The sequence below is a fragment of the Mastigoproctus giganteus genome, chromosome 3 (assembly GCF_048544385.1).
Source record: "Mastigoproctus giganteus isolate SK-2022 chromosome 3, ASM4854438v1, whole genome shotgun sequence".
Classification (NCBI taxonomy): Eukaryota; Metazoa; Arthropoda; class Arachnida; order Uropygi; family Thelyphonidae; genus Mastigoproctus; species Mastigoproctus giganteus.
The window spans coordinates 19357665-19384870 of record NC_143577.1 but is presented as its reverse complement, the minus strand read 5'-3'; the positions used below and the strand labels follow the sequence as shown (position 1 = coordinate 19384870).

The 27206-nt window shown below is 36.4% G+C and overlaps 1 protein-coding gene across 4 annotated transcripts in view; it reads left to right on the top strand.

Moving 5' to 3' along the window:
- LOC150087771 (large proline-rich protein BAG6) overlaps positions 1 to 27206 on the top strand; it is a 321988-nt gene that overhangs the window by 130673 nt on the left and 164109 nt on the right. For all 4 annotated transcript variants that reach the window (XM_090369196.1, XM_090369195.1, XM_090369194.1 and 1 more), the window contains 2 exons: positions 12205 to 12474; positions 18602 to 18818. In XM_090369196.1, the coding sequence (XP_090225322.1) occupies positions 12205 to 12474; positions 18602 to 18818 (487 nt within the window). The remainder of the gene's footprint in view (positions 1 to 12204; positions 12475 to 18601; positions 18819 to 27206) is intronic.

The window sequence follows — 27206 nt, the reverse complement described above, 5'->3', positions numbered from 1 at the left end:
AATGATGAATGATTTAGTCTATATGGGTGAACCTTTGGGCATGACTTTGTGAGACTTGACATGCAAAACTTTGTCGAGACATGATTTTTTTTTTTTTTTTTTTTTTTTTTTTTTATGAAAACCACAAACGCGAGAGGTATTAGAACCTATAGTACTTAATACCATGCTTGGGTTGGAGGTTGAGAAGACGAAAGAAGATATTTGTTGACATTAGACTTGAACTTCTGTACACTGTAATTTTCAGGAAATACGTATGAAGGAAGGTTGTTCCAGAAAACGACAGTTGAATGAATAAACGAGGAAGATGAAAAGTTGGGTTTTGTTGAGTATCCTTTTCAGCTCAAGTGAAATTTTGCATTTTTTTTTTTTTTTTTTTTTTCTTTTTTAAGAAATTGAAACGTAGAAATACAACTTAAAAATAGTAATAATAAGAACTGGAAACAAATTTTCATATAACATACCTCTAATGCTCTCATCTTCTTGGAAAGAAGTCTTCCATCCCTGCTGTCCTGGCGATCTTGAAAGAAATCTCCGAATCTTTTCCGATAAACCAGTTTAAGTCAGTACTAAGAAGTGAGCTCTTCAATAACAATATACTTGATAGTAGGCTGTATTAGTGATATTTGAGAGCAATACAGGTAGAGTCAGCTTTTTACCCTAGCCAACTTTTATAGTTATACGCACTAAGATAGCTTTTCATTAAGAACCCCCTTTAAGCTTTACTTCATTCTTGCTGTCTGCCACCACCACCACAGATATTTTCTCTATTAAGGACAGAACATGGCAGAACAGCATTTGATAGGCTGGTATTCTATATGAAGAATGGGCCAGAACATGTCCTTACAGAATTATGGGGAAAGGGAGAGTGCATAGTCATTGGGGACCGGATTAGCAAGGGAGGGTACCTCTGACATGCTAATTGGCATACTCTTGCCCCTTTGGTCAGTGTATAGCTGGATAACACAGGACCTCTAGCTAGTGATGCTACCATGTAACTATGTCCTGTGTATCAAGAATGGACTAACCATGGAAGAACCATTAGCCAGAGGTCCTGTGTCGGCCAGCTACTCATTGAGCAAATTTCCGAGAGGAGGATCCAACTTGTTATCCAGCAGAACAGTGGAGCAACTGAGTGTGCAGTACAACATGACACATGTCCCACTTCAGCATGGATCATGCATTGGCCGCTAGCACAGTTGGTCTATTGCAGCTGATAGCCCACATGAGAAGACTGCTGAAGACTTGTCACAAGCAAATGCACCTGTTCCAGACACAGGAGTAGATCAATTGGAGGGGGAGTCTGGTGAATCAAATTTCCAGCTGTGCCTTGCAGTTAGATACGTGCATCAAGGTTCTAGGTGAATGTTCATAATGTAAGGTTATCATAGTGCATATGTAGTACTTACTCGAAGTGGCTGTTGCAGTCATACAGCACAATTTCCTTTCTCAGATTGCAAGTTTTGACTTTTGCCTACATGCACATAGCAATTTGTTTTTTTACTATGTTCATTTCAAGCAGATTTATTTTTTATCAGGATTTCCTAGAGAAAAATGTAAAATTTGAAATAATGTGCTAACATCAAATTTTGTCAATGGTTAGACATGTTTCTGAAACATTGGAAATTATGTGTCAGGTTTATGGAGAGGGTTCTCCATCGTGTGCTACCACATTTGAATGACGTCGTAGATATATCCATGCTGGAGGACCTTTAACTATGTCATAAAAAAAAACAGCTAGGCAACTTGCATCAGAACTGCTATGTGACTCAAACATTTCACTCAGAACCTGTGGGTTTTTAAGCAGTGATTTAAACTTGCGGGTTGCTCAGTGTGCAGTATCATGGATGCTTACTGATGATCATTACAATGAGTGAATGACAGTTCGTGGTGATCTCACAATAGCATTTTGTAATAATCTGTTGTTTACAGGGGCTGTCATTCTCCACGCACGCACGCACACAAAACCTTTTTGCAAACAAAGACTGAATCATTGACTGGGAAATCTCATTTTCCATAATTAAAAAAAAATTTGGTAAGACACATTGAAAGGGAAAATGGTGTTTTTTGAATTATGAATAAAGGAAAGATATATATATATATATATATATATATATATATATATATATATATAATTAAAAATTTATGGATGTAAGGATGAACATGGATGTAAGGTCAGAACATGGATGTAAGGTCATCCATGTTCTGTATGTAATACATTAGTAACACATAATAGTTTTACATAACTTGTATTTTATTTATTCTAAATTTGTATTCTAAATTATTTTTACCACGTGGCTTCTTACACGTGCTCTTTGACATACAGAACATGCCAGAAACAGAAGTAAGAGTATTGCTGTTCTTTTTCGTAATTTTGGTGGATGACCTCTGACGAAGACACAAAAATTATGAAAAATACCGCAATGCTATTTCCACATTGGTCGTTGTTTTTTCAAAATTTGCATTTTGTTTCTTTTCTTCTTTTTATATCGTTACATTCTTTTTATATCATTACACTCTTTTATATCGTTACACTTTTTCTTTTCCTTTTTTCAACCCTTTGTTCAACACATATATCGCTACCAGGATACACGGTATTTTCATTATTAGCACTAGTTAAATTCTATATTTAAATTCTACACATAACAATAAAAATAATTTTATATATATTATGGTTGTAGGGTGCCTTTGCTCTTGCAGTGTCCCTGATCCATAATCCATATTTTCGTACTTCATATCCGACTTCCATATTATCATACTTCAAATCCGACTTCTCTATTTATTTTTAATTTTATTATTCGTAATTATATATATATATATATATATATATATATATATATATATATATATATAGAGGCATTGTGTTGGCTATGTATGGAAATTTGACAGAAGCATCTGGAATGTTGGGTAGTGAATGACTGGGCATCAGCACACCTGCACACTGTTCATTTCTTGTGCAACATGTCCTTGTAGGTAGTACAGTGGTTATAATCACCATCCTCCCACAATGGGTGAAAATGGCAACTTTCATTGGTTGGTTTTTTTTTTTTTTTTTCTTTTTTGTTTTTTTTTGCAACGTGACCGAGGATTGCATTGTTTTTCATCCAGAAAACTGACCAAATATAGAATATACTCGTGCCACATGGTCATAATTGCAGAATGTTAGTTATAATCATCATCATCCCATAATGGGTGAAAATGGCAACTTTCATTGGTTTTTTTTTTTTTTTTTTTGGCAACGTGATTGAGGGTTGCATTGTTTTTCATCCAGAAAACTGACCAAATATGTGCAGTTTACAGACAGGATATACTCATGCCACATAGTCATAATTGCAGTTGTTACCACTTAGCTGATTTTTATCATTTTCCTGAAAATGAAACATTTATGAAGCTGTTGCTCCTTCAGCAACTCAAGAACTCCATGCTTTCCAGCCAGAACAGTTCCAGAATTGCTACCAGCATTTGTGCCAGTGGTGGCAAAATTGCATTATTGCTTTAAAAGTGATTATGCCTGGATCTAGTTGTTTAATATGTGAATTCAGGAACCTTTGACTGTACCATGCAGATGACATCCTCATAATCCAAATATGTTACAGCCAACAAGTAAACAGGTTGCTGTGGTATGCAAATCATTTTGAACTATGTCTTCCATTCACTGTTTCTTCTATGGTATCCAATTTTGTAATATATTTTTTGCATTGTCCAGAATAAGCTCTCTTTCTTGTTGCAACTGTTCATTTATCTTTGTCTTGGACTGTCTCTGGGCCTATTACTATGAATTTTGCTTCTGATATCCATTTAGCTGATCTTATTCTCCCATCCTTGTTGCATGCCTATACTATCTGAAGTTAGCTTCACTTACCTTTGATTGGATATTTCTTACCCTAAGATTTTTTTATTTAATTATTTTTTTTATTTCTTCATTTGTAATATGGTTTGCCAGTGCTTTCGCCTGTTGATTTCATTATTTTTCTTAAATTCACTCTCAATGCTATGAAGCATAGAGATGGAAAGAAACAATTTTTGGCATCATTTCCAAAATGACAAACTGCTTTCTGAAAAGACCTTGTCTTCTTTGTGATATGTACTTTTGAGTTACTTGATTTGTGAACTAAAATGCCAAAAGATAAATGATTTAATACAATTAAGAGAATATATATGAAGGATTAAAGAAGGATTTCATCTGTTGAGGTTTCATCGTCAGGAATAACAAGGCACCAGTGTTTAAAAATAACCAGGGCATTTTAATAACTTGTGAACCTGTTAAATACATTTGAATTCAGCCTGCTTGGCTGATTCAGATGTATTTGATTAGTTGAGTTTGTATAAACATTATTTTTCAGCTGCAAGCTCCAAATAAATTAAAGTATAGCATTAGAAACATTGAGTACTTAGAAAGTTTGTAGTATGTAGCAAATTCTACAACTAGTATTATATTAATTTTGATTGGTAGAAATAGTTGACTGAAATGCGGTGGGCTGCTGTATGGTTTTGAGCTGGCAGAAGCAATTTCTAAAATCATTAAAGGTAATGTTTACATCTTGCTTACTATCTGTTGTGTTTTCGGAAATTTTACAATAATCCGAACACTTCTTGGTCGGCGGAGAGGAAATTTTTTAGTTCGCAAAATATACGTTTTTTGTATTTTCCAGTCAAATTTAAATGGTATTAAAGGTACAAAAACATTTAGAATTCCACAAAAAAATTGTATTTTATTGTAGTACTGTACTAATACAAAATTAATAAATCAGTGTTTGGCATGGCCTATTAAAACTACAGATCTATACTTATACACCAAAACAGGAACAAAAGTCATTTTTCAGAAGTAGCAAACTCTGTTAGTTTCTTTGTACCTCTGTTAGTTTTAGAGGTACAAAACTGCTCGATCTTTGCGCGGTTTTTTTTCCCAGTAGTTATTGTGGCCTTGCCCACTCCAAACTCTATTGCCAATTTCGTTGCACTTTCACCCTTCTCCAGCCTTTTCAAAACTTCCAGCTTATCTTTTAGCATACACGTTGTGTTTCCGTTTCGTGACCATTGTGGCAGCAGACTGAACTAAACTAAACTGCAATGTAGAGTGAAGATTTAAACATTCACGTTTAATGGACAATGTCGCGTGCAATGAGTCATAGAGTGGAGGGGGAGGATTTGCTTCCGGTGTGTCACGCTCGCATACAAACGCTAGTAGGCTTACTATACATTCATTCCTTAATAAACCAGACCTGTTTTACTGCTTGCTTTTGCATTATTGCAGTTATTCTGCTAATCCAAACAGGGCTCAGTCCCAATTAGTTCGGACTAGCAGGACTCCAGTGAATTAAAATTTAAAAATAAGGAGGAATACTTATTTTTTGATCTTAAGTTAATCTATATACAATAGACTTTCAGAATAACGGCACCTTCAGGGATTGAAGGTGCTGTTATTTTGATTTTTCCATTATCTAGAGAGTTTTATTTTTAATATATTTAATGCAGAAATAATGAGGCTAAATAAGAAATAGAGATTAAGAATGTGTGATTGTATTCATCATCATCAGCCACTTTCAATCCACTGCAGGATGAATGCCACTCCAGCAACTTTCCAGTTCCTTCTTTGAGCACTGGCCATCCATTTACTACCCAAAAACTCATGAATTTTATCTATCCATCTCCCCCTTTGTCTTCCAGGTTTTCTTCTACCTCCTCTTGGGTACCATTCTGTTATTTTCTTAGTCAATCTGTCATCATGTCTTCAAGCTATGTGTCCTGCCCAAGACCATTTTAGTTCTTTAGTTTTGATAAGAATGTCCTTTACTTGAGTTTGCTGCCTAATCCATGTGTTTCTCTTCTTATCTAACAGTCTGATTCCCAATATAATTCGTTCCACTCTTCGCTGTGTAGTTCTCAGCTTCTCTTCCATTCTTTTGGTGAGTGCCCAAGTTTCACTTCCATAAGTCATGGTGGGGAGTATACATTGATTCATTATTTTACGTTTCAGACAAACTGGGATATTGCTCTTCAGTATGTGAACTATATTTCCTGAATGCTATCCATCCAAAATTTATTCTTCTCTTCACTTCCAGCCATTTATCATTATTACAGCTAATAACTTGTCCCAGATAAGTATATGACTCCACCTTTTCAATTACTGCTCCTTCAATCATTATTTCCCTTTCCATGGCATACTTGTTCATCATTACTTTTGTTTTAGCCATATTCATCTTTAGTCCAAAATCCTTACTAACTTACTAACTGTGCATAACTGATTAAGATTTTCCTCTAATTCTTTGGATCGTGGCTTATAACCAAATGTCATCTGCAAATCGTAAATGGTTTAGATACTCTCCGTTCACATTGACTCCTTTCTGCGACCAGTCTAATCTTCTGAAAGCTTCCTCAAGGGCAGCAGTAAACAGCTTCGGAGATATTGTGTCTCCTTGTCGAACTCCTTTCTCAGTTTTAAATTTGCTACTGTCTTTGTCTAGTCTAATAAAGGAGGTAGCACTCTCATATATTTTCTTCAAAATCATAATATATGGGGTATCTATGCCTTGTCTTTCCAGTGCCTGAAACATTGCCTTATGCTGTATGGAGTCAAATGCCTTTTCATAATCCACAAATGCCAGGCATAATGGTGTTTTATATTCATTTGCTTTCTCCATTAGCTGTGATATTACGTGAAGGTGATCCATAGTTGAGAATCCTGTCCTAAAGCCAGCTTGCTGTTTCGGTTGATTCTCATCAAGTATTCTTTCTAATCTGTTAGTAATGACCCTTGTGAACAACTTGTAGATGTGGGATAACAAGCTAATTGTTCTATAATTTCCAATTTCTGATTTATCTCCTTTCTTATGCAGCAAAACTATGATTGCATTATTCCACTGCTTAGGCATCACACCTTTTCTAATGCACTTTGTGAAGAGCCTTGCCAGTTTTTGTGTTATGTCTCTTCCTCCCAATTTTAACAACTCTACAGTAACTTCATCTTCCCCCGGGGATTTCCGATTCTTCATTTTCTTCAATGCATGTTCTACCTCATCAGGAAGAATATCGGGTATGTCGTATGTGTTGCTACTTTGCAATCCATCTTCCCCACTGCTGGTATCATTCCCTCGCTCCTTGTATAGTTCTCTATAGTAGTCTTCTGCTATTTGAATTATGCCTTCTCTGCTGTTTATAAGTACACCATCGCTATTCTTCAGTTTCAGTATCATTTGTCTTTCTGTATTACTGCTCATGGCTGCTGATTTAAATCCTTTGTTTTCCCTTAATGCTTGTTCTACTTTTCTTGTGTTAAATCTTCTTATGTCCTCTCTGAGTCTCTTTCTAATGGCTTTGCATAACTCAGTATACTCAATTTCCTCGCTGTCAGTGTTTTTCTTGCTCTTCATTTGTCGTCTTTGGTTCATCATGACAAGTGTTTCTTGACTAATTTTTTCTTCTTTGGATTTCTGTTTCCCTATAGGTTTCTTGGGCTTTATCACTTTCAGAAAGTTGTAATATTCCTCGTCGATATCTTGGTCCTGAGCAGTCTGCAGAAGCTCAAACTTGTTCTTAAGTTCCAGTACATACTGCTTTTTCTCCTCCTCTGTTATTTCAAAGACCTTTGTATTATTTACTCGAGTCAGTTTTTTCCTTTCCTTTCCTACATCTATATCAAGTGTACATCTTTCCATTCTGTGATCACTTCCAACATTTACCTTATTCAGGACGGTAACATCATTCACAATATATCTTCTGTTAGTGAGGATGAAGTCGATTTCATTAGTTGTTAATCCATTTGGACTCTTCCATGTCCACTTTCTGTTCACCCTTTTCTTGAAAAAAGTGTTCATTACTGACATTCCTTGAGATTCTGCAAATTCCACAAGTCTTTCACCTCTTTTATTTCTTTCACCAATTCCAAAATTTCCTATAGTTCCTCTTTCTGCGCTGTTTTGCCTTTTTCCAACCTTAGCATTGAAGTCCCCCATAATAATAGTGTAGTGGGTTTTCTGCTCATCTAGAAGACTCTCAATTTCAGTGTACATTTCTTCAACCTCTTCATCATCATGGCTCGATGTTGGTGCATAAATCATTATAATCGTTAGCTTGTACCTCTTAGAAATCTTGAGTATTAGTCTTGACACCCTTGGTGATGTACTTTTGAATTCCAAAATGTTGTTTTTAAAATCATTATGGACCAGAAACCCAACTCCACCTTCACTCCTTTCACTGTTTCCATTGGTGTACAGCAGATTTCCACTTGATAAACTTATAAGTGATTCATTTCTTCTTCTTGTTTCAGCCAAACCGATGATATTCCAATTCACATTTTCTAATTCCTTTTCCAGCTCTAATATCCTGTCTTCACCGATGAGTGATCGTACGTTATAACAGGCCAAGTTCAATTTCCGTGCATGGCAGCCTGGTCGTACCTAGAGATTCTTAGCACCCTCTGCTTCCACTCTGATCCTCTCGCTGCCGTAAGAGGGAGAGTGAAAGCTGCTGGGGACTGAGGGCCATTTGTATTGTTGTGCTCTCATTGCTGGAGGGTTTGGTCTTTTCCTCTTCACGCTGACCAGGCGTCTTGAAGAGAACCACTGTACACGTTCGTTGCCACCTACGTGACATAACAGGGCTTACCATCGAGAAGGTGTGCATGAGTGGATTTTATGGAGGCAGGCCAACCGGACTTCTCCTAAATCTTCTGTAATAGAGAGATATTGGATCCATCAGTGTTTTAGGCTGAGTGTCTGATAACACACAGGATACCTGTTCCCCTCTAAGCCCCTGTATTAGCTGTACAATACAAGTGATTGTATTAGCTGTACATAAAAGCACAAAAAACATAACACTTAACTCAGATGGGTTGACTATTGATGATCATGCTCAGGTAGCTGATAAACTGAATGAGTATTTTGATTCTACATTCACACATGAGGAGTTATTCAATGAGGGGAGTGTCAGAAGTTTATCAAACTCTAACAGGGAGCTAAGTGATTTTGTAATAACTGAGAGCAAAGTGGAGGAGAAATTATTGTAGTTAAAAAAAAAAAAAAAAAAAAAGGCAGCTGGGATGGATGGGATCTATCCAGTTATATTAAAGGAGACAGCAAAGGAAGTAAGCAAACCCTTAGCCATAATTATGAGAGCTTCCTTGGACTCAGGAGAGGTCCCCCATGGACTGGAGGTATGCAAATGTATCATCAATTCACAAAAGGGGTTTCAAAAGGTGACACAAGTAACTATAGTCCAGTTAGTTTAACTTGTGTTCCGGGGAAAATAATGGAATCACTGGTTAAAGAAGCATTGCAGGATCATCTAGACAAGACTGCAGAAATAGTTAAGACACAGCATGGGTTTGTTAAAGGGAGGTCTTGTCTGACTTGATTGGATACTATGATGTGGTCACAAAGGAACTGAATGCCAAAAATAATTTTGATATCACATACTTGGATTTCAGGAAAACTTTTGATACTGTTGCACATGGAAGACTGCTGTACAAATTGGAGAGATGTGGCATTAAGGGTAAGTTGCTATAATGGATAAAGGGATAGTTGAGTGGGAGACAACAGAGAGTGGTAATAAATGGACATTGCTCTTTGTAGACAAATGTTATTAGTGGAGCTCCCCAGGGTTTGGTGTTGGACCCATTGTTGTTTTGTATATTTATCAATGATATTGATTAAGGTATATCAGGTTTAATGTTGAAGTTTGCAGATGATACAAAGGTTGGCAGGGTTGTTAATGACAGTAAAGACAGTATGCTACTCCAGCTGGATCTAGTTAAGTTGGGCAAATGGGCTGAGAAGTGGTAACTGAAGTTTAACATTGACAACTGCAAAGTACTGCATATGAGTAGCAATAACCAAAGAGAAACGTACCAACTGTGTGATACTACACTCAGGGAAGTGGAAAGTGAAAAAGACCTGGGGGTAATTGTGCAGTCGAATATGAAGTTTGCTGAGCAGTGCAGACAGGCTGCCAGGGCAGATCATGGAGTCTTGTCAATGATATATAGGAATTTTGCTAGCAGGGACAGGGAGGTAATTATCCCGTTTTACAACGCAATGGTCAGGCCACACCTAAAGTGCTGTGTACAGGTCTGAAGGCCTCATTTTAGGAAGGATGTAGAGTAGCTAGAATGAGTACAAAGAAGGACAAGATTCGTGAGGGGAACAAAGGGGTGCTCTTACCAAGAAAGGCTTAAGTTCTGCAAATTGCAGTGCCTGGAGAGTAGGCACCTGCGAGGTGATCTGATTGAGGTGTATAAGGCCCTGAACGGCTTGAACAAGCTGAATGCTGATGGGATTCTTGCTCTTGCTCAGATTAAGAACCTGAAGGGGCACAGATTCAAATTGAGGAAAGGCAGTTGTAGAAGAATAGTTGTGCGGAAGTTTGCCTTTAGCCAGTGGGTAGTTGATCAGTGGAACAGACTTCGATCTTATGTTGTGGAAGTTGATAGCCTAAATAAATTTAAGGCTGAGCTGGACAGGCATTTGGATCAAATGGAGGGGTGAAATGGGAGGATTTTTTTTTTTTTTTCCATGATGCTGCATAAGCTTGCTTTCTTGCATTGTATGCCTGTACTAATGCTAATGTAAACATCCTGTAATATGTAAACATAAAAACTATAAACATGCTCTAGTATATAAACATAAAAAAGGAAACAAAATTTTATTTTCTAGCTGATCCCTTTCAAATGAGGTCTGCTTTAAATGTAGAGGGCATTTTTCCTACTTCTGTGGCAGCAAACTGTTTTTCTCAGGCAATGTGTAATTTTATAATTCCGTGTTCTATCTTAAATTTAGTTAACTGTCGATCAGTAAGGGCAGTTGTTGTATCAATGCCCATTTTTTCTTCAAAATCTTTTGCTTTGACAATAATCATTGACCCTGATATAACCATACCTTCCATTATTATTAAAATGATACTGATCGTTTTAATAAAACCACTCATTTAGCACTTAAGTTTTCTAATTTTGAAAACTTAAAACTTTTTCTATCCTACTGTTAGGTTCTGAACTTGTAGTAAATTCTAAATGTTTCTCATACAATGTTGATGATCCAATGTGATATTCTGCCATTAATACACATCTACTTACATCCCTTTCTTTTTCTTTATTATATCACAGTAGTTTTCAACCAGGGTGCCATGTAATTTTAGTTTGTTACTTAAACGTATATATATATATGTATTTTAAATTTTTTTTTTTTATTTATATATTTGTTTCATTATAAAAGGTAGTTCTTATTATCGTGTTCCATAAACGACAATTCCAAAATTAAAAAAAAAAAAAAAATACAAAAAACTTTCTAAAATAGTTAGAATATATTCCATCTGTATTTCTAAGAAACAATTATTCCTCCATTTTTTTTCTTTGTAGACAAAGTCTAAGGATCAATATATCCTAAATAGTAAGTGCATGTTCTAACTAGATATCCACGATAGGAATATTTTAACAGGGAAGATACGAAACATAAAAATAGCCGAGTAATTAAATATATTTTCCATAAAAAAAAAAAAAAGCGCAAATTTACAAGAAAAAGAAAACACTTAATGTTATTGGAGGTTTTACGGAGCAACAGCAGCTACAGACCATTATGCACAAAAAAAAAAAAAAAACCTCCCACTTAAGAGCATAAACTTTTTCTGTTCATTCTTTTGCCAGTAGTCTCTCTCTGTCTCAGCACACAAAATCTGAATTGAATGTCACTACGCTGTAGTTAGTTAAATGACTTTTCTCAATAAGTTTCAAAAGTAGTATTTTAAAAGCAAACTGTCAAATTTAAGTCGGCCCTTGCTGAGCATAACAAGCAGATGAGCAAACATCTTTTTTGTACTAGCTTCTTAAAAATATATATATATAAATAAAATAAATAGAGACCACCTACCAGCCAAAAAGTAGGAAGCTTCAAACAGCTGTCCCGCCAGTGTCTTGGATTTTAAATGCATAGTGGATTTGCCTTTCAGGTCATGGTTTATAATTTAAAAAGGTATTAGCAAGGTCAGCATATACCCATATGCTTAAGGCTGAGTACTCAGCCTTAGTCTCAGTAAGAGCACAGTGATACCCATTGATAATATTTTTACAATGCAAAATTATGATAGTCATTATACTTGCCAAAGAAAAATAGTCGATAATAACACACACCATTCATTGGAGTGGTGTGTATTTCTTGTTTATGTAACATCATACTTAATTTTAAATTGATGTTAATTCATTATTTTTAATTTTATTTACAGAGAAATGGTAGTAATGAAAACAGGAATGTATCTAGTTCAACTATGCATACTGATGCTGAAGATAGTGAAAATACTCCACTAGTATCGGCTGAAGAAAGACAAGAGAGGAATATTTCCAGCAGTAGTAGTAACAGCAGCAGCAATAACAGTGGTAATAGCAGTGCTGTACCATCATCACAGAGCTCTCCTATTTTGCCATTTTCTCTTGGTGGAAGTGGGAGCCCTTCTGGCATTGCTGTAAATAATGTAGCTGACAGTCAGCAACCACAGGTAACGTTAGATTTTTTCCATTGTGTGAGGTCTTTTCTTGTTTTTTCATAAAAATGTACAATTAATTTAAGTGTCAAGAAATATTTGACTACTGTTTCATATAAGAATGAAAATATTTCTCTTTGTAAAGGTTCTTTAGAAGTTTAGAAGTCAAACTACACAATACTTGTTTATAAGCCAGTCTTAATATTTTTTTTTTTTTTTTTTTTTCTACTTCATTTAACTAACATAAAAATAAGTGAAAAGTTTCTCCTAGCATCCAAAATTTGAGAATATCATGAAAATAAATGCTTGGAGTTCTACAAAATATTTATGGAAGAGTTATAAAATTCAGTTATATTGAGTATGAAAAGAAATATGCCACAATATTTGAGAATTATAAAACATTTCTGTCCATAACTGGAGGGGCCATCCCAGTATAATTCAGATGCATCTTAGGTCATATGATTGCCCTAACAGGTAAAACTCACACAGGCTCTCATGCTGTTTATCAGGATGATGATTTAAGCCTTGTGGTAGTAAATCCCAGACCTTTATATGGAGGATTTTAGAAATAGCAGTCTTTGCCAGAATTCATCTGCTTAAAATTTTCCAAACATGCTTCATCAGACTCAGCTTCTGAGAAATGACTGGCCAGTCACTCCATTCAGAGAATAATATTGCTTTTGATTTGTTAACCAGTTGAGACTTTTTTATTTTTATTTTTTGTAAATAGCAATCCTAAACATGAAAGATTATTACTTCTGAATCCACAAACCTGTATGGATTTGAGAGTTGAGTAGACAGAAGATACTTGTTGATCAACTTGCATTTCTGTCAGTAATAATATTCAGAAAACATATAAGAAAAAAGTTTGTTCCAAAATTTGTATGGTGAATTCAGAGTTGGACTATGAATGAATTTCTATGTTTTGTTAAAGAACAAATTCCAGAGTGAATTTGAAATGTAATTTGTTTTAGACAAGATTATATAGTTAATTATAAATGCCATTTGTAGCTTAACTCACTTAAGTTCTAATAAATAAATGTTCTATTATATTACTAAATGGTACCGAAGAATCCATCACAGCAGGCTACCAAGGGTTTTACTTTGCAAGTGCATTATAATGTATATTATAATGCTATAATCTATGTTATAGCACCTGGGAGTGAAGTTGAAAAAAATGTAATTAATGATGTTGAGATTTCACATGTTTATTTAATGAAAAAAACTTTCGAGCCTACAGGCCAGTAAGGCTCCTGGGGTTGATGGCATATAGCCTATAATCTTAAGGGTGGCGGCAAGTGCATTGAATCAAAATTAACCTCCAGTGAGGCTAATTTTGAGAGCATCACTGGACTCGGGAGTGATTCGGTTGGATTAGAGAAGTGTGAAATTACTGGCCGTTTAGTCTAACTTCAGTAGTAGGGAAAATCATGGAGACTATGAACAAGCATCGAATTCAGGATCACTCCAAACTCAGCATGGTTTTGTAAAGGGAAAATCATGTTTAACTAATCTGGTTAGCTATTTTGACAGGGCCACTCAAAAGTTGGACTTAGGTAATAATTTTGACATTGTTTATTTGGATTTCAGCAAATCATTTGACTCAGTCCCACATGAACGGTTGCTTTATAAGCTGGAATAGATTGGAATCACAGGGAAAATCCTTAGATGGATAGCTGGATGGTTTCAGGGCAGAAGGCAGAGGGTTGTGATAAATGATTATTCTTCAGATTGGGTTGATGTAAGAAGTGGAGTTCCCCAAGGATCACTATTAGGACCACTGTTGTGTTTGATTTTCATAAATGATATCGATGAAGTGATAGAGGGCATGATGCCTAAATTTGCAGATGATGTAAAGATTGGTAGGGTAGTTAATGATCGTTGCCAAGCAGAGTGTCTTCAGAGTGACCTAGATAGACTTCAGGGATGGTCAGAAAAATGGCAGCTATGCTTTAATCCAGCAAAGTGTAAGGTATTGTACTTGGGGAACAGTAACCCCAAAGTAACTTATACACTTGGTGGAGTTGAACTAAAGACGGTAGTGGAGGATACGGTCATATATAAAGTTCCATATATAAAGTTTTCTGACTGGTTGCAAGGAAGGCCCATGGTGTCCTATTGATGTTTTATCGAACAATTGCTAGTAGAGATAAGGACGTCATAATCCCATTATATAAGACTATTGTTAGACCACACTTGGAATACTGTGTTCAAGTATGGAGACTTGAAACATAAAGAAAGACATTGTGCTTCTTGAAAGGGTTCAAAGGTGGGGAACTCGCCTGGTGACATCGGCAAAAGGGCATCCATATGAGGAAAGACTTTGAATGTGTGAGTTGCAGAGCTTGGAAACTAGGCACCTTAAAGGAGACTTGATTGAGGTGCTTAAGGCTCTGATAGGCATAAGCAAAATGAATGTGGATAAAATTTTCACAGTTATAAATGATTCTAGAACTAGGGGCCATAATTTCAAGTTTTGGGGGGGGGGGATATTTAAACTGGATTGCAGGAAGTTTTATTTTAGCCAGCGAGTTACAAAACACATAGGAAAACACATAGGTTGTCCATTTCCTTTTCTCTTATTAATCTCTCTATACATTAAAAAAATTTTCCTCCTAGTGATATTTATTCAAACCAATGGGAGAAGAGGGCGGGGCAATTGCATCACTACAAATGTGCAGGTAAATAATTTCATTGTTGTCGTCCATTGAAAGACAACTGCCTCAATAACATTCTCCAACCTTTGCACGTGCTCACTCTGTAATACATGACAACACGCGGCATCATTTGATGTTCCATTGTAATGTCAGCTGAAGGAGAGACCCGATATAGTTTGTGTATTTGTAAATAGTTTAAATATTTGTATAGTTTGTAAATATTTTGGTTCTGCTCTTTCAGGTGCAACAATATTCTTCATACATTATGAAACCCGAAGCAATAGGCGTTTTTCTAAGTGACCTATGTAAACGCAGGTAAATAATTACATAGTGATATTTATGCCACCTTGAGAATGTCGCAAGGTGGGATAGCCAGTGGGAGAAGAGATGTGGGTCACGTGGTACAAGTGAGTGAGGCAGTTACATCACTACAAATGCACAGGTAAATAATTACATAGGTCATTTCCTGATTAGATATTGATCATAGTGGCATAGTGTTTGGGTAAGGCACCACCTGTGATTTCCCACATCTACACCATTAGTACCCTTGTGATAAATACGGAACCTCTGTAAAACCAGAAAAGTGTTGTGCATTGCATGTGTAGTTTAGTGTTGGGTTCTGTTGTTTGCACTGGCTTCTTGGCCGCAGGGCCCTTAGTGGGACTTCATGTTGCCCACCACCACTGGGAGGTGAACCAGGCTGTCCACAGTACCCTGGCTGCTCTCCATCAGTGGTTGCCTAAGCTTCCTGACAGAGAACAAAAGAAAAAAAAAGCAGCATTAGTGATGGAGATAGCTGAAGGATGGGAATAAAAAGGGGAAGAAGAACATCAGTGCATTTCAACAGGTATCTTTTATGTAGAAAAGAATTGACTTACTCCATCATACCTTTAAATTTTACGTAGAAAAGCGTGCGTGGGGGTTGGCGAGCAAAGTGAGCAGGGACGAAGCTCCCTAGTTATTAATATTTTTATTATTATTTTTTATTTTTTTTTAATTTAATTTTATTATTATTATTATTATATTTTTTTTTGGTTAGTGCAGCATAGGCCATAGGCTTCCTTGCACCATATGGCCATTGCTAATACTAATATACACTCAGTGATCACTGAATTGTGACTACTTACCTAATAGTTGGGCCACTGTTTGCACAGATAACAATTGCTGTTCACTTAGGCATTAATTCTACAGATGTCTAAGGCATCTCTAGGATCTGCAGCCTTGCTGCCTGCAAGTCTTCCCACAGTAGTGTCGGAATTGATGATAGTTGCATGTCCATACACCTCATTTCCCATTTCAAAATGTCCCACATATGTTTAACTGGATTTAATTCAGGCGAATTTGGAGGCCAATGAAGATGTGTGATATCTTCACTGTGTTCCTAGAACCACTCATGCACAGTGCAGGCCTGTTGACACAATGCATTATCATCTTGGAAGAGCCCATTTCTGTCTGGGAAAAAATGCAACATGACATTAGTGCACATGGTCTCACAAGAGGTTTACCAGGGGTCCTAGTTCTTACCAGTAAAACATGCCCCATATTAAGAAAACACTGCCACTTCCTTGGATAGTGGGTATATAATCTCAATGTAACCTTCTTGTGCCACATACTCGGCATCCATTGGCATGTTGCACCAGATATTGGACTCATTCAACACTTCTTTCCAGTCCATGTTGTCGACACGACAGCATTTGCTGTTATGAACAATCATTGAAGGGCAGGGTGTTTCTTGGGTCATCAGCTGTGGAACCTCATGTGTGAGTGGGCAGTGCATTGTCATTTGGGATATCATTCTTGCATTCCCGGGATTTTATTGTGATATCAAAACCACTTTGCATAATCCTTTGCAGTTCTGATGGTGGGAGGAGGTTTGACCCATTTGACACTATTCTTTATGCACCTTAACTGTGGTGGGCTTTGAGCAACAGGCAAAACATGCTGTTTTTGATATGGAAGTCCCCAAGACACAAGCTCCCATAATCGTGCCCTTTTGAAATTTTGTAATATCTTTACTATGATCCCTAACTGCTACTTTATCAATTTGACTTGCATGACCAGATGCAAATTATCACTTCTCTAGTGTACACAGCTGTTTGGCTTCTTACTGCGAGCTATGTGCGTAGTCCATTAGGGATGGGGTGGTCAAAATTCAGTGATCACTGAGCAATATAATTTCTATAAGGAATAATCATACACTCATTGCAGGTATAATAATATAATAATATGTAAGTATAGGGAAATAATAATCAATTTGAATAAAAAAAGCTGTTTGTACTAATTACAATGTATACATACATAGTATAGGAAACAACAGCATAAATTCAAATAATGACACTCTAAAACAGCTATTATGCTGAGAGCTATTCAGAAGCCATTCAATGTGAGAGACATGGTTTAGATCTTAGCATATTGAGGAAATTTTTCACAACTGTGAGGTAATGTAGCAGTGCATTATCCTATTGAAAGTAATAGACTTTATTGAGTACAAATTATAAATATGTGGCAGTATACTCTCCTGTAGCATTGCTAAGTTGTGAATTATACCAAGCAAGCCTGCAGCCATAAATACTCTAAGCAGCATTGCATGGGCTGGTTTGCAAGGGATTGAAACTTTATACTTAAATCAGGAAACCACAATGAGAGAAATTTGCTATTCACATTCTCAACTGTACAGACAAAGATCAGCACATTTCTGGAAAATGTCATTTTCACTGCTGATGCAACATTCAACCCTTCTGGGAAAGTTAGACACAATTATTGCATATGGGGATATCTTCATATGCAACAATCGTGTATATAAGTTATCAGTTTGTGAACATGAATGTGATAGTCCCAAGGTAAATGTGTTGCATACACTATCCCTCAGCCAGCTGACCCTGCCATTTTTCTTCCAAGAAAATACTCTGAATTCTGCAAATACCTAGATTTGCTTGAATTGATAGCTGACCTCAGCTGCAAGATATGCAACTACATGTTTTTTCAGCAAGATGGGGCACCACTACACAAGTTCTTGCATGTGTGTGATTTCCTCAATAAAAAAAATTCCCAACCAATGGATCAGCCTGGGTGTTCCCATTCCATGGCTTCCTCATTCCCCAGATATCAAACTTATGGATTTCTTTGTATGGGGCTATGTAAAGGACAAGGGGTATGCAAAATAAATTAGTTAACATTAGAGAGTTAAAAGACCGAATTGCACAGGCATTGACTTAAATCTCAAGGGATATTTCAAAACACTTGGAATGAAATTGGCTACCATCTTGACATTCTACATGCTATAGAAGGTGCTTATATGGAGGTTTGCTGAAGTGTGATATGAAATTGTAATAAGAAATTTTTTGATTTGCTTTAAGTGAAGTAAACTTTTACAGTACCTATTACAATAAAATTTTAATCAAGCTTCATAATCATGTGGATAATTTATAGATACCCTGTATATTAAATTCTTATGAACAGTAAATGTATTGAAACTTTCTCCTTAGTTTCCTGAAATGCCAACTTCAACTACTACAACAACAACAACTACAGCTGGTTCAACTGGTTCAACAAATACTAGATTTGGAGAAGGACTAGCTCGCGCAGCTCGTGCTGCAGTAGCAGCAGCTGCAAGTGCTGCAGCTGCAGCAGCTTGGGCAGCTGCAGGTGGTTCAGCTGTTTTTCCATCTGTTACAATGACAGCACGAAATATTTCTTCTGATAGTAAGTACTAAAAATCTTACTTGAACTTTTGACATTACTGTTTGGTCAAAATATCATTTCTTCCCCCAAATTAAACAAAAAGTTTTTATTTAGTGTTTTATTGTGTAACTCGAAACAGTTCATGATGTTAGTTTTTTCGCTTAATTGTACTTCAATTCAGCAAAACAAAAACTAAGATTTCAGTCTTCTCTTTGACCTGAAGACAGAGTCCCACAATTGAGAACCATGGTCCAAAAATGTTTATCTGTCAGTGTACTGGTTAGAGGAATTTGAATTTCCCAGGAAATTCAGTAAAATATATTTATCATGTGGATTTTGTGTTTCCTTCACTTAAGAACCTAAAATTTTATTATTTTTAAATTTGTATTCAGTAAAGCTAAAATATGTTTGCTGTTCAAGAGTTATTTACCAATGGTGAATAGGAAAGCAGATTTTTGAGCTCCTGTACTCTACCAGATGATATACATCCTTATGCAAAACTTATAGTCACTTTACCTTGTATTTTTTCTTTTCACAGTCAGGTTCCTGCTGAATATGTGAATAAATTGAACTGAATATTTTGTGTACATAAAGCATTGAAGGTATGTGTCCAAAAGGTGTTGAATGAAATCCGAACATCAAAACTCGAAATATGCATTTAACTCTACGACATTTAGGATGCTAATAATGCCCGGTGGTTTAAAGATCCGATAGTTTCAGTTCTATAAATAGTGGAAGAAGTTCTGGAACTAATTATTCTGCAAAAGAATAATTAGTTCCAGAATTGGTCACAGTAGTGCTTTAGAATTTACAGTGAATAAGAGATTTACCTTCATGATGTTATTTGATTAAAAATGATATTAGTTACTTCTGTTCCATACTGACCAGCCTATGTAGAACAGTCTTTCTCAATGTTCGAGGTAAAAGACACAGGGCATTCAGGATCCTCATTATTAAAGCCATTGGCTAGAGTCAGGGTTAAAAAATGCATTATTTTGCTATATTTATATTGTGACTCATGTAACAGAGTTACTACTAAGTTGTGTTACAGTATTCTTTTCATTTTAATAATGAGGGCAATAAACATTAGATAGCACACGTCAAATTAACCTAGAAATCACACAGATGCAAATGCTCAAAATTTAACCAGGTACCTGTGCTATTTATATTCCTTATACTTTACCACATACTTGCAAAACACATATTTGTAAGTGGCTCAAAATCACTTAGCTCTAATTCAAGGGCGGGCAGTCCAAGCTCTGTAGGTCAACCAAGGCTTGCACAAATACTGTATCTGGCCTGTGCTTGTTGTAAAATAATGTTATTAAAGTAGCCCATCAGTGCAAAATCAGTTGGTCATGAATAATTTTGTGACTTGTGTTTGGGTTGCATCTGTTACTCAACATTTCAACTTATTGTGCTTCATTCTGTGCTTATTTTCATAAGTCCAGGCTGCAGCTGTCCTCTTTTGGCACTGTGAACTCAGAAAAATAAAAGTAGTTTATGAAAGATGAGCATTTCAACTGAAATGGACAGACAATTTTTTTAATAGAACATAAAGATAAACCATTATGTTTATCTGAAGTAATGGATATGTATGTAAAGAATATAATCTCAAAACATATTATACAACAAAATATTCAAACTATGACAAATTTGTTGAATAAATAAGACTAGACGTGGTTAGTTGGTAGTAATACCTGAAAGCAAACCATACCAGATTTGGTTTGCTGGTGGTAGGACATTTTGAATGTCCAAGTAGGCCTGAAACCATGGCCTACTTGGACATTTTGCACATGTGCACAATGTCTAAGTAGGCCGTTTACACTATGGCAGTACTGCAGAAATGGGCTCTGTCAACATAACAGCACATTGTGTAATACAGGACTAATTTGTGGATACTGGTGTTAAAAAAGTGGACTGGCCAATTCAGACTTTCAGACCTAAACCTTATTGGACACTGTGATGAATTTGGGCACAGGGTTATGCTATGGCAAAACAGTTTCCTTACAAACTGGTTCTGGCACCTGCTTTGTAGGAAGAATGAAGATTAATTCTTGCCTGACATACAGGCCAAAGGTTGTCCTTGTATTAGGATTTTGAATTAAAAGCCCTTTTTGCAGTTACCTGTGTGTATATGTCCATATTTTTTGTTCAGATATAGTGTATATTGCCAGTAAACTGTCTACAATCAGAAAGGTTAAGAAAGCAATAGCTTTTCTTGCAAATTTTCTAGACAGAAGTTAGCAGCATTTGCTTTGAAGTCATAGCTGAGCCCACTAGTTTTTGGGGTCATAACTGACCCCAAAAGTTTTTTCCCTCCTTATATAAGTTAAATTCAGTGGATTTTCCTTTATATTAATTATAGTTTTGTATGTGATACATTTTAGGAATTTATGGCAAAATACTCTTTCACTTGTCTTTGAAATTTTTTTTCTTATACTTTAAAAATAAGCAAGATTTATCAATGAATGCTCATAGTAAGTCATTAAAGAAGCACATTTAAACTTATAATTTATATGTTCAACTTCATCATTTTGTTGGATTTTGTGCGTTCTGAATGTGCATCTTTATTAATACAATCGAACTTGGTTATTACAAGCATCAAGGGACCGATAAAATTTCCTTATTATAACCGTTACTCACTATATCAGTGATGAGTTAAAATCTACCTCCTATTTTTTTTTTTCCTTTTAATTCTCAATAACTTGATAAAAAGATATTCATAAAACAAAAGAAATATTAGAGAGAAAAAATAATATTGGTATATACCTACATATTATTTATATTGTATTTGGTTTTTAAATTGATCCAACCAGCCGTTGTTACATACAAAATCATCGCGTCCAAATTGTTTAGTAAATTTTTCTGTTTGGGCATTCAAGATCGGGCCGTGTATTGAAAATCCAGCACTTCTTTTTGTAGTAAACCATTGAAGCAATGCTTCATCGGCATTTGTAACCTCTCACTTTCTACAATTTTTTTTTTTTTTTTTTTATCAATTATGTTCTTTTCCAGTGTCGATATGTAAATATGTTTATTCTTCTGCAATGTCGATACTGTTGAAGAGGACAAAGAAACTTTTTACACACTTCAACATTTTTTGCACCACATTCTAATACACAAATAATTTCAACTTTTTCGTGAATCGAGAGAAACTTTCTTTTGTTAGTAGACATGTTTCCAAAGGAAAGGTTTGTTTCTAATAATTTTATTTAAAATGACAGTAAAGTGTTCCGCATACAGAGTTCTTAGAAGTCCCGAAATGCATACTAAGTTCTTAGAAGTACCAAAATAAATTTATGATTCAGGGAATACAAGACAATCTGTAAATAGGGTAATGCGACAAGCAGAACGCCACTGCACTATTGTATAGTCCCAGTCCCCGAAAGGACAAGGTCATCCGATGCGATGTGGGTGGTCATAAAAGCTAAGGTGCCCTTTTCATTTTTGTCTTTTCCAAGAATTGGGTTTTTTCGACTTAACATTCGATTAAGAATGTTTGCATAGTTCCAAAATTTGTTTGGTATATCCATGTAGTATGCTCGTTATAACAGAGAGAGATTGTATGGGAATATGTGTAAATTAAAATCATTATGGCTTTTTGCTCATTACAGCTCTGATCTTGTTATTTCTGTGCTTGTTATAATAACCAAATTTGACTGTATTTAAAACATGATTTTCCTCTACTTTGACATTCGCTACTTGTCATTGGAATTTCTTATCAAAATTGTTCAATTTCGCATTAACCAAATTTACTAATCAGAATTTAGAACGGGAGAAACAAACAAACAAAAAAATACTGTATCAGCCATATAACCTTTTCCTTATTCATCAGTTTATTAGTAGTGACATATGATGCAAGAAGGCAAGCTTATACAGCATTAGCAAACACACACACACACACATACCAGTGGTGGACCCAATTTCGGCGAAGTCCGGACAGTCTGACAGCCAAACCCTCTGCTTGCACCTTCACGATGGTGGGATGTTGGTAATCCAGGGTATAACCTTCATCCACAAGCACACTGTGGGTGACCACCCAGGTGTGAACCAATGTAAGCAGGGGTCGATGTGTGGTGCTCACACCACATGGAGGAATGTTGCCCCTCTGGGTTACCAGGCAATACTAGGTGGTAGATGACTCTCATCAACCAGTGCAATACCACCACTTTGTTTATTGGAGGCTTGAAGTGGTGGAACCCATGTTTAATCTCCAGAGCTAAGTTCTGGAGACTAAAACCGTTCCCCATCTCTTCCATCATGTAGTATGACTGATGACTTTTGAGGTTATGATGAACATCATGGCGAGATCCAATCTTCCTTACATTTTGAGGGTACATCTCTAAAACGGTGTTTGCAGGCTGCCACTAGTTAGTACACCGGACCGAACCTATTGGTAACTCTTTAGAAGGCATCCAGATCAGCTAGTGTATAATCTTGCTACTTTTACTCTGCAAGACAGTGACTGGAGGGAGTCCAAGTAGTGTGTATGTGGGGGGCATTGTTGAGGCCACGTTATGTCAAGGATCTAGGCATATTCTTACCATGTGTATGCCATATCCAAAAATTTCATTACTTCATAAAGCATGTTCCCCCCCCCCCCCCCCAACACTTCTTACTATTGAATACACTATGAATTGTCAAACTAATAGAGTAAGCTTATCTGCGAAAAGATTTAAACCTCACAAATATACGTGATCTCAATTCTAATCTCAACGATGTCCATTTCCACTTGCAGTCTGCAAAACCCCATGTACTTTTTCTGACAGAATCTCGGTTATCAGTTGACTCAACTACTGCTCATCTCAGTTGCCCAAATTATTCACTGTATGATTTCTTTCGCCTCAAACGTTTTTTCGCCTCTGATGAACAATTGCCAGTATGGATTTCGTCAGTGTCGATCCACTGGTGATATTCTGGCTTTTGTTACTCATTTATGGACAAATTCGATGGAAAAGTTCGGTGAACATAAGCAGTTGCTCTTGACATCTCAAAGGCTTTTGATCGTGTTTGGCATAAAGGTCTTCTAAACAATCTTCCATCTTGTGGTTTGCCAACTGTTTTTTGTAATTGGTTATCCAGTTTTCTCTCTGATTGCTCACTGAGGGTGACTGTAGATGGCTCTGTCTTCTAACTTCTCCACTAATGCTGGTGTCCCCTAAGGTTCAGTTCTTTCCCCCACTCTTTTCCTCTTGTATATTAATGACCTTCTATTGACTGGAAATCCTATCCATAGTTTTGCCGATGATAGCACATTGCCTTCCACTTTCCATTTTGAGAAACCTTGCCCTGCTCAATCAGCTTCAACTTCTAAAATATCCGCTATCAATTCCTTAAATACCGATCTCCATGTAATTCTCCAGTGGAGCAAAGACAACTTAGTTGATTTTAATCCTTCTAAAACTCAGTCTTGTCTTATATCTCGCAAAAAAGGATTCTTCTGCTCCTATGCTTATCTTTGCTGACACAACAATTTCTAGGCAAAATGATATATCTGTTTTGTGGATTACCCTGACTTCTAATCTCTCTTGGCACAAGCACATTACAAATATTGCTTCCTCTGCATCTAAAAAAAAATGATTTTCTCTTTCGCCTTCGTCATTACTTTTCTTCCAAGCAGCTGTTCACTCTGTTCAAATCGCAAATCTGCCCTACCATGGAATATTGTTCCCACATCTGGGGGCGGTGCCACCAAAACCTCTCTCAGGCTTCTAGATTCCATTCAGAAGAGGGCAGTTAGGTTAATTAATGACACATCTCTAACAGAGTTTCTCCACTCGCTGTCTCATAAACGTACTGTTTCTGCTGCATGCCTTTTCTACAGATACTTCCATGGGCACTGTTTCTCTGAATTGGGTTCTATAATTCCCGCTCTCGCTTTCAAAACAGTCCAAACATGTGCCACCACCAGCCAACATCCATTTACTGTCTAATTTCAAACTCTCAGAACCAACTTTTCATCTTCCTCGTTTATTCATTCACCTGCCATTTTCTGTAACAAACTTCCTTCATACGTATTTCCTGAAAATTACAGTCTACAGAAGTTCAAGTCTAATGTCAACAAATATCTTCTTTCATCTTTTCAACCTCCAACCCAAGCATGGTACTAAGTACTATAGGTTCTAATACCTCTTGTTTGAGGTTTTCATAACACACACACACACACACACACACACACACACACACACACACACCACCTTCTCATTCCAACAGTTTGTTCCTGCAATTAACCACTTGCTGATTAAAAGAAAACTTCTGCATATCTATTCTGCAACTATCTTTGGAAATCATCAGCAAATTCAAAGTGGAACCGTCATCAGTTGGTTCCACTACCTAGAATTTCAAATCTGTCTGACACCATTGTAGTCACCTTTATGAAAGCAAAAACCTTTCCTTTTACTCTTGATGGTAGTTACCTCTCTAAGTAAATCCCATATCGACACACTCTGATCATTGCCACCTAGTGGTTCTTATATCTTCAGATTCTTAATGCATGTATAATCACTGATGATAATCAGATCAAGAATATTACTCTCTCTTGTTGTTTCTCTAACAAGCTACTGTAGAAAACAGTTATCCAATAAATCCACAAAAGTCTTCCTAGTGTGTGAGTGACCAATCCACAAGTTCCAGACAATAACTGGAAAGTTAAAATCCCCCATTATAAGATATTCTGCTTTACTGGTCCACTTATTTCTCTGGATATTTGGTTGTACTCCTCAGAGTCATTAAACCTATAACACTCCTGTTCTCATTTTTGCTTTCCTAGTACTTATGTTATACCAGACTAACTCAGCATTGCACTGGCTACCCATTTTAACTGGATGCTCTGCCTTAGATTTATGTTCTTCTTAACTAAGAGTGTAACTACTCCCCCTCCTATCCTGTATCTTTTCAGGACCCCCCATAATTAAATTCCCCATCCCTTATATCTGAGTGACACCACATCTCTGATATCCCCACATTATCTGCATTTGATGACTTGACCAGCACTTCAAACTCATCAAATTTATTAGCTATGCTCTTAGCAATCGTGTGCATGCACCTTTTCTTACTCTTTGTTACTGTAACACGGTTCATGTATTTACATATTCTGTGATGACTCGCAGCAGGCCTTGAAATCCCTGGTACCTTATTTTTCAAACTGCTGCATATTCCAATAGTAGTGCAAGAATCACTTTCACTTCTGCCTGTGTATATTGTTAATCTGTTAGTCTGTGTATCCCCCACAAGCTAGCAATTTTCTGACCCACATAATACCTCCTCAATAGCATCAGCAAATATTCTTGCACTCATCCCATCCCTGTAGAAGTAGTCTCTCTCCCGTTAATAAGCACGACCGTGTTGAGAAAAATTCTATCCCATGAGCCTTGCACAATCTCTCCAGGGCTGAATTGAATGACAATGCTGTCATCACGTACTCCCTCCTATTGTGCCTGGGCAGAATTGCAAACACTTTCAAATTTAACCATAAGGCAGGAGCTGTCGTTTCCTAAATCTTTACCTAATTTCATGTTCATTCAGCAGAACTGCTGTATATTTATTTGTGTTCGCAAGGCAAAGTTTTTAAATAGATTGAAGAAGCAGAAAACACACATGCGCGCGCACACACACGCAGAGAACCTACCTTCTTGCATTGCTTTCTATCAATTCTTTCATTGCTTTCTGTCCAAAAATATCACAAATATAGCTAGGATTTTTCAAGATAATAATATTCATACTATCCAAACACCTGGCAGAAAACTAAAAACAATATCTCCCCCCCCCCCATAAAAACACATGCTATCTATGAAGAAGAGGGAATGTTTATTGTATTCATTCATGAAATAGATCTCTGTTTCTTGAATATGCTTATTCATGAAATAGAGGTCTATTGATTTCATTGCTTATAGTTGCACTAATGGTAGTGCTGACTGCAAGAAAATGCTGGCAGGAGATATGCTTCATGTTATTCTAACTGGCACTGGCCTCTAAAAATACCTCTCTGTATAATGCAATATGCATTAAAGTTTTGCCAAATTGACCATATCACAGACTAATATAAATTTTTTCATGATCATTATGTACTCGTGGATCTTGCAAGTGTGCCTTTTTTGTATTTTATGGTCTCAGTTGCACTGGTTTGCCTTTGTCAAAACAGTGCAACTGAGAGGCTTTTTATTTTAACTATGGAAGTTGTTAAAATTTTCTAAAATGTGGGTACCTAACCATCAGTTCTCATAAAAGAAACATTTGTTTCTTTTTAGAGAACTGATGATGGGAATTTGTATGCTAAATTCATTTATGAAATAATGTTATTTACAGTGTGACACAATGTCACTTAACAAATAAGAAAAACAGAGGACCGCTTAAGATAGTTCATGAAACACAATGTAAAATATCTCTTAGATCTCCACTCATTCAAAA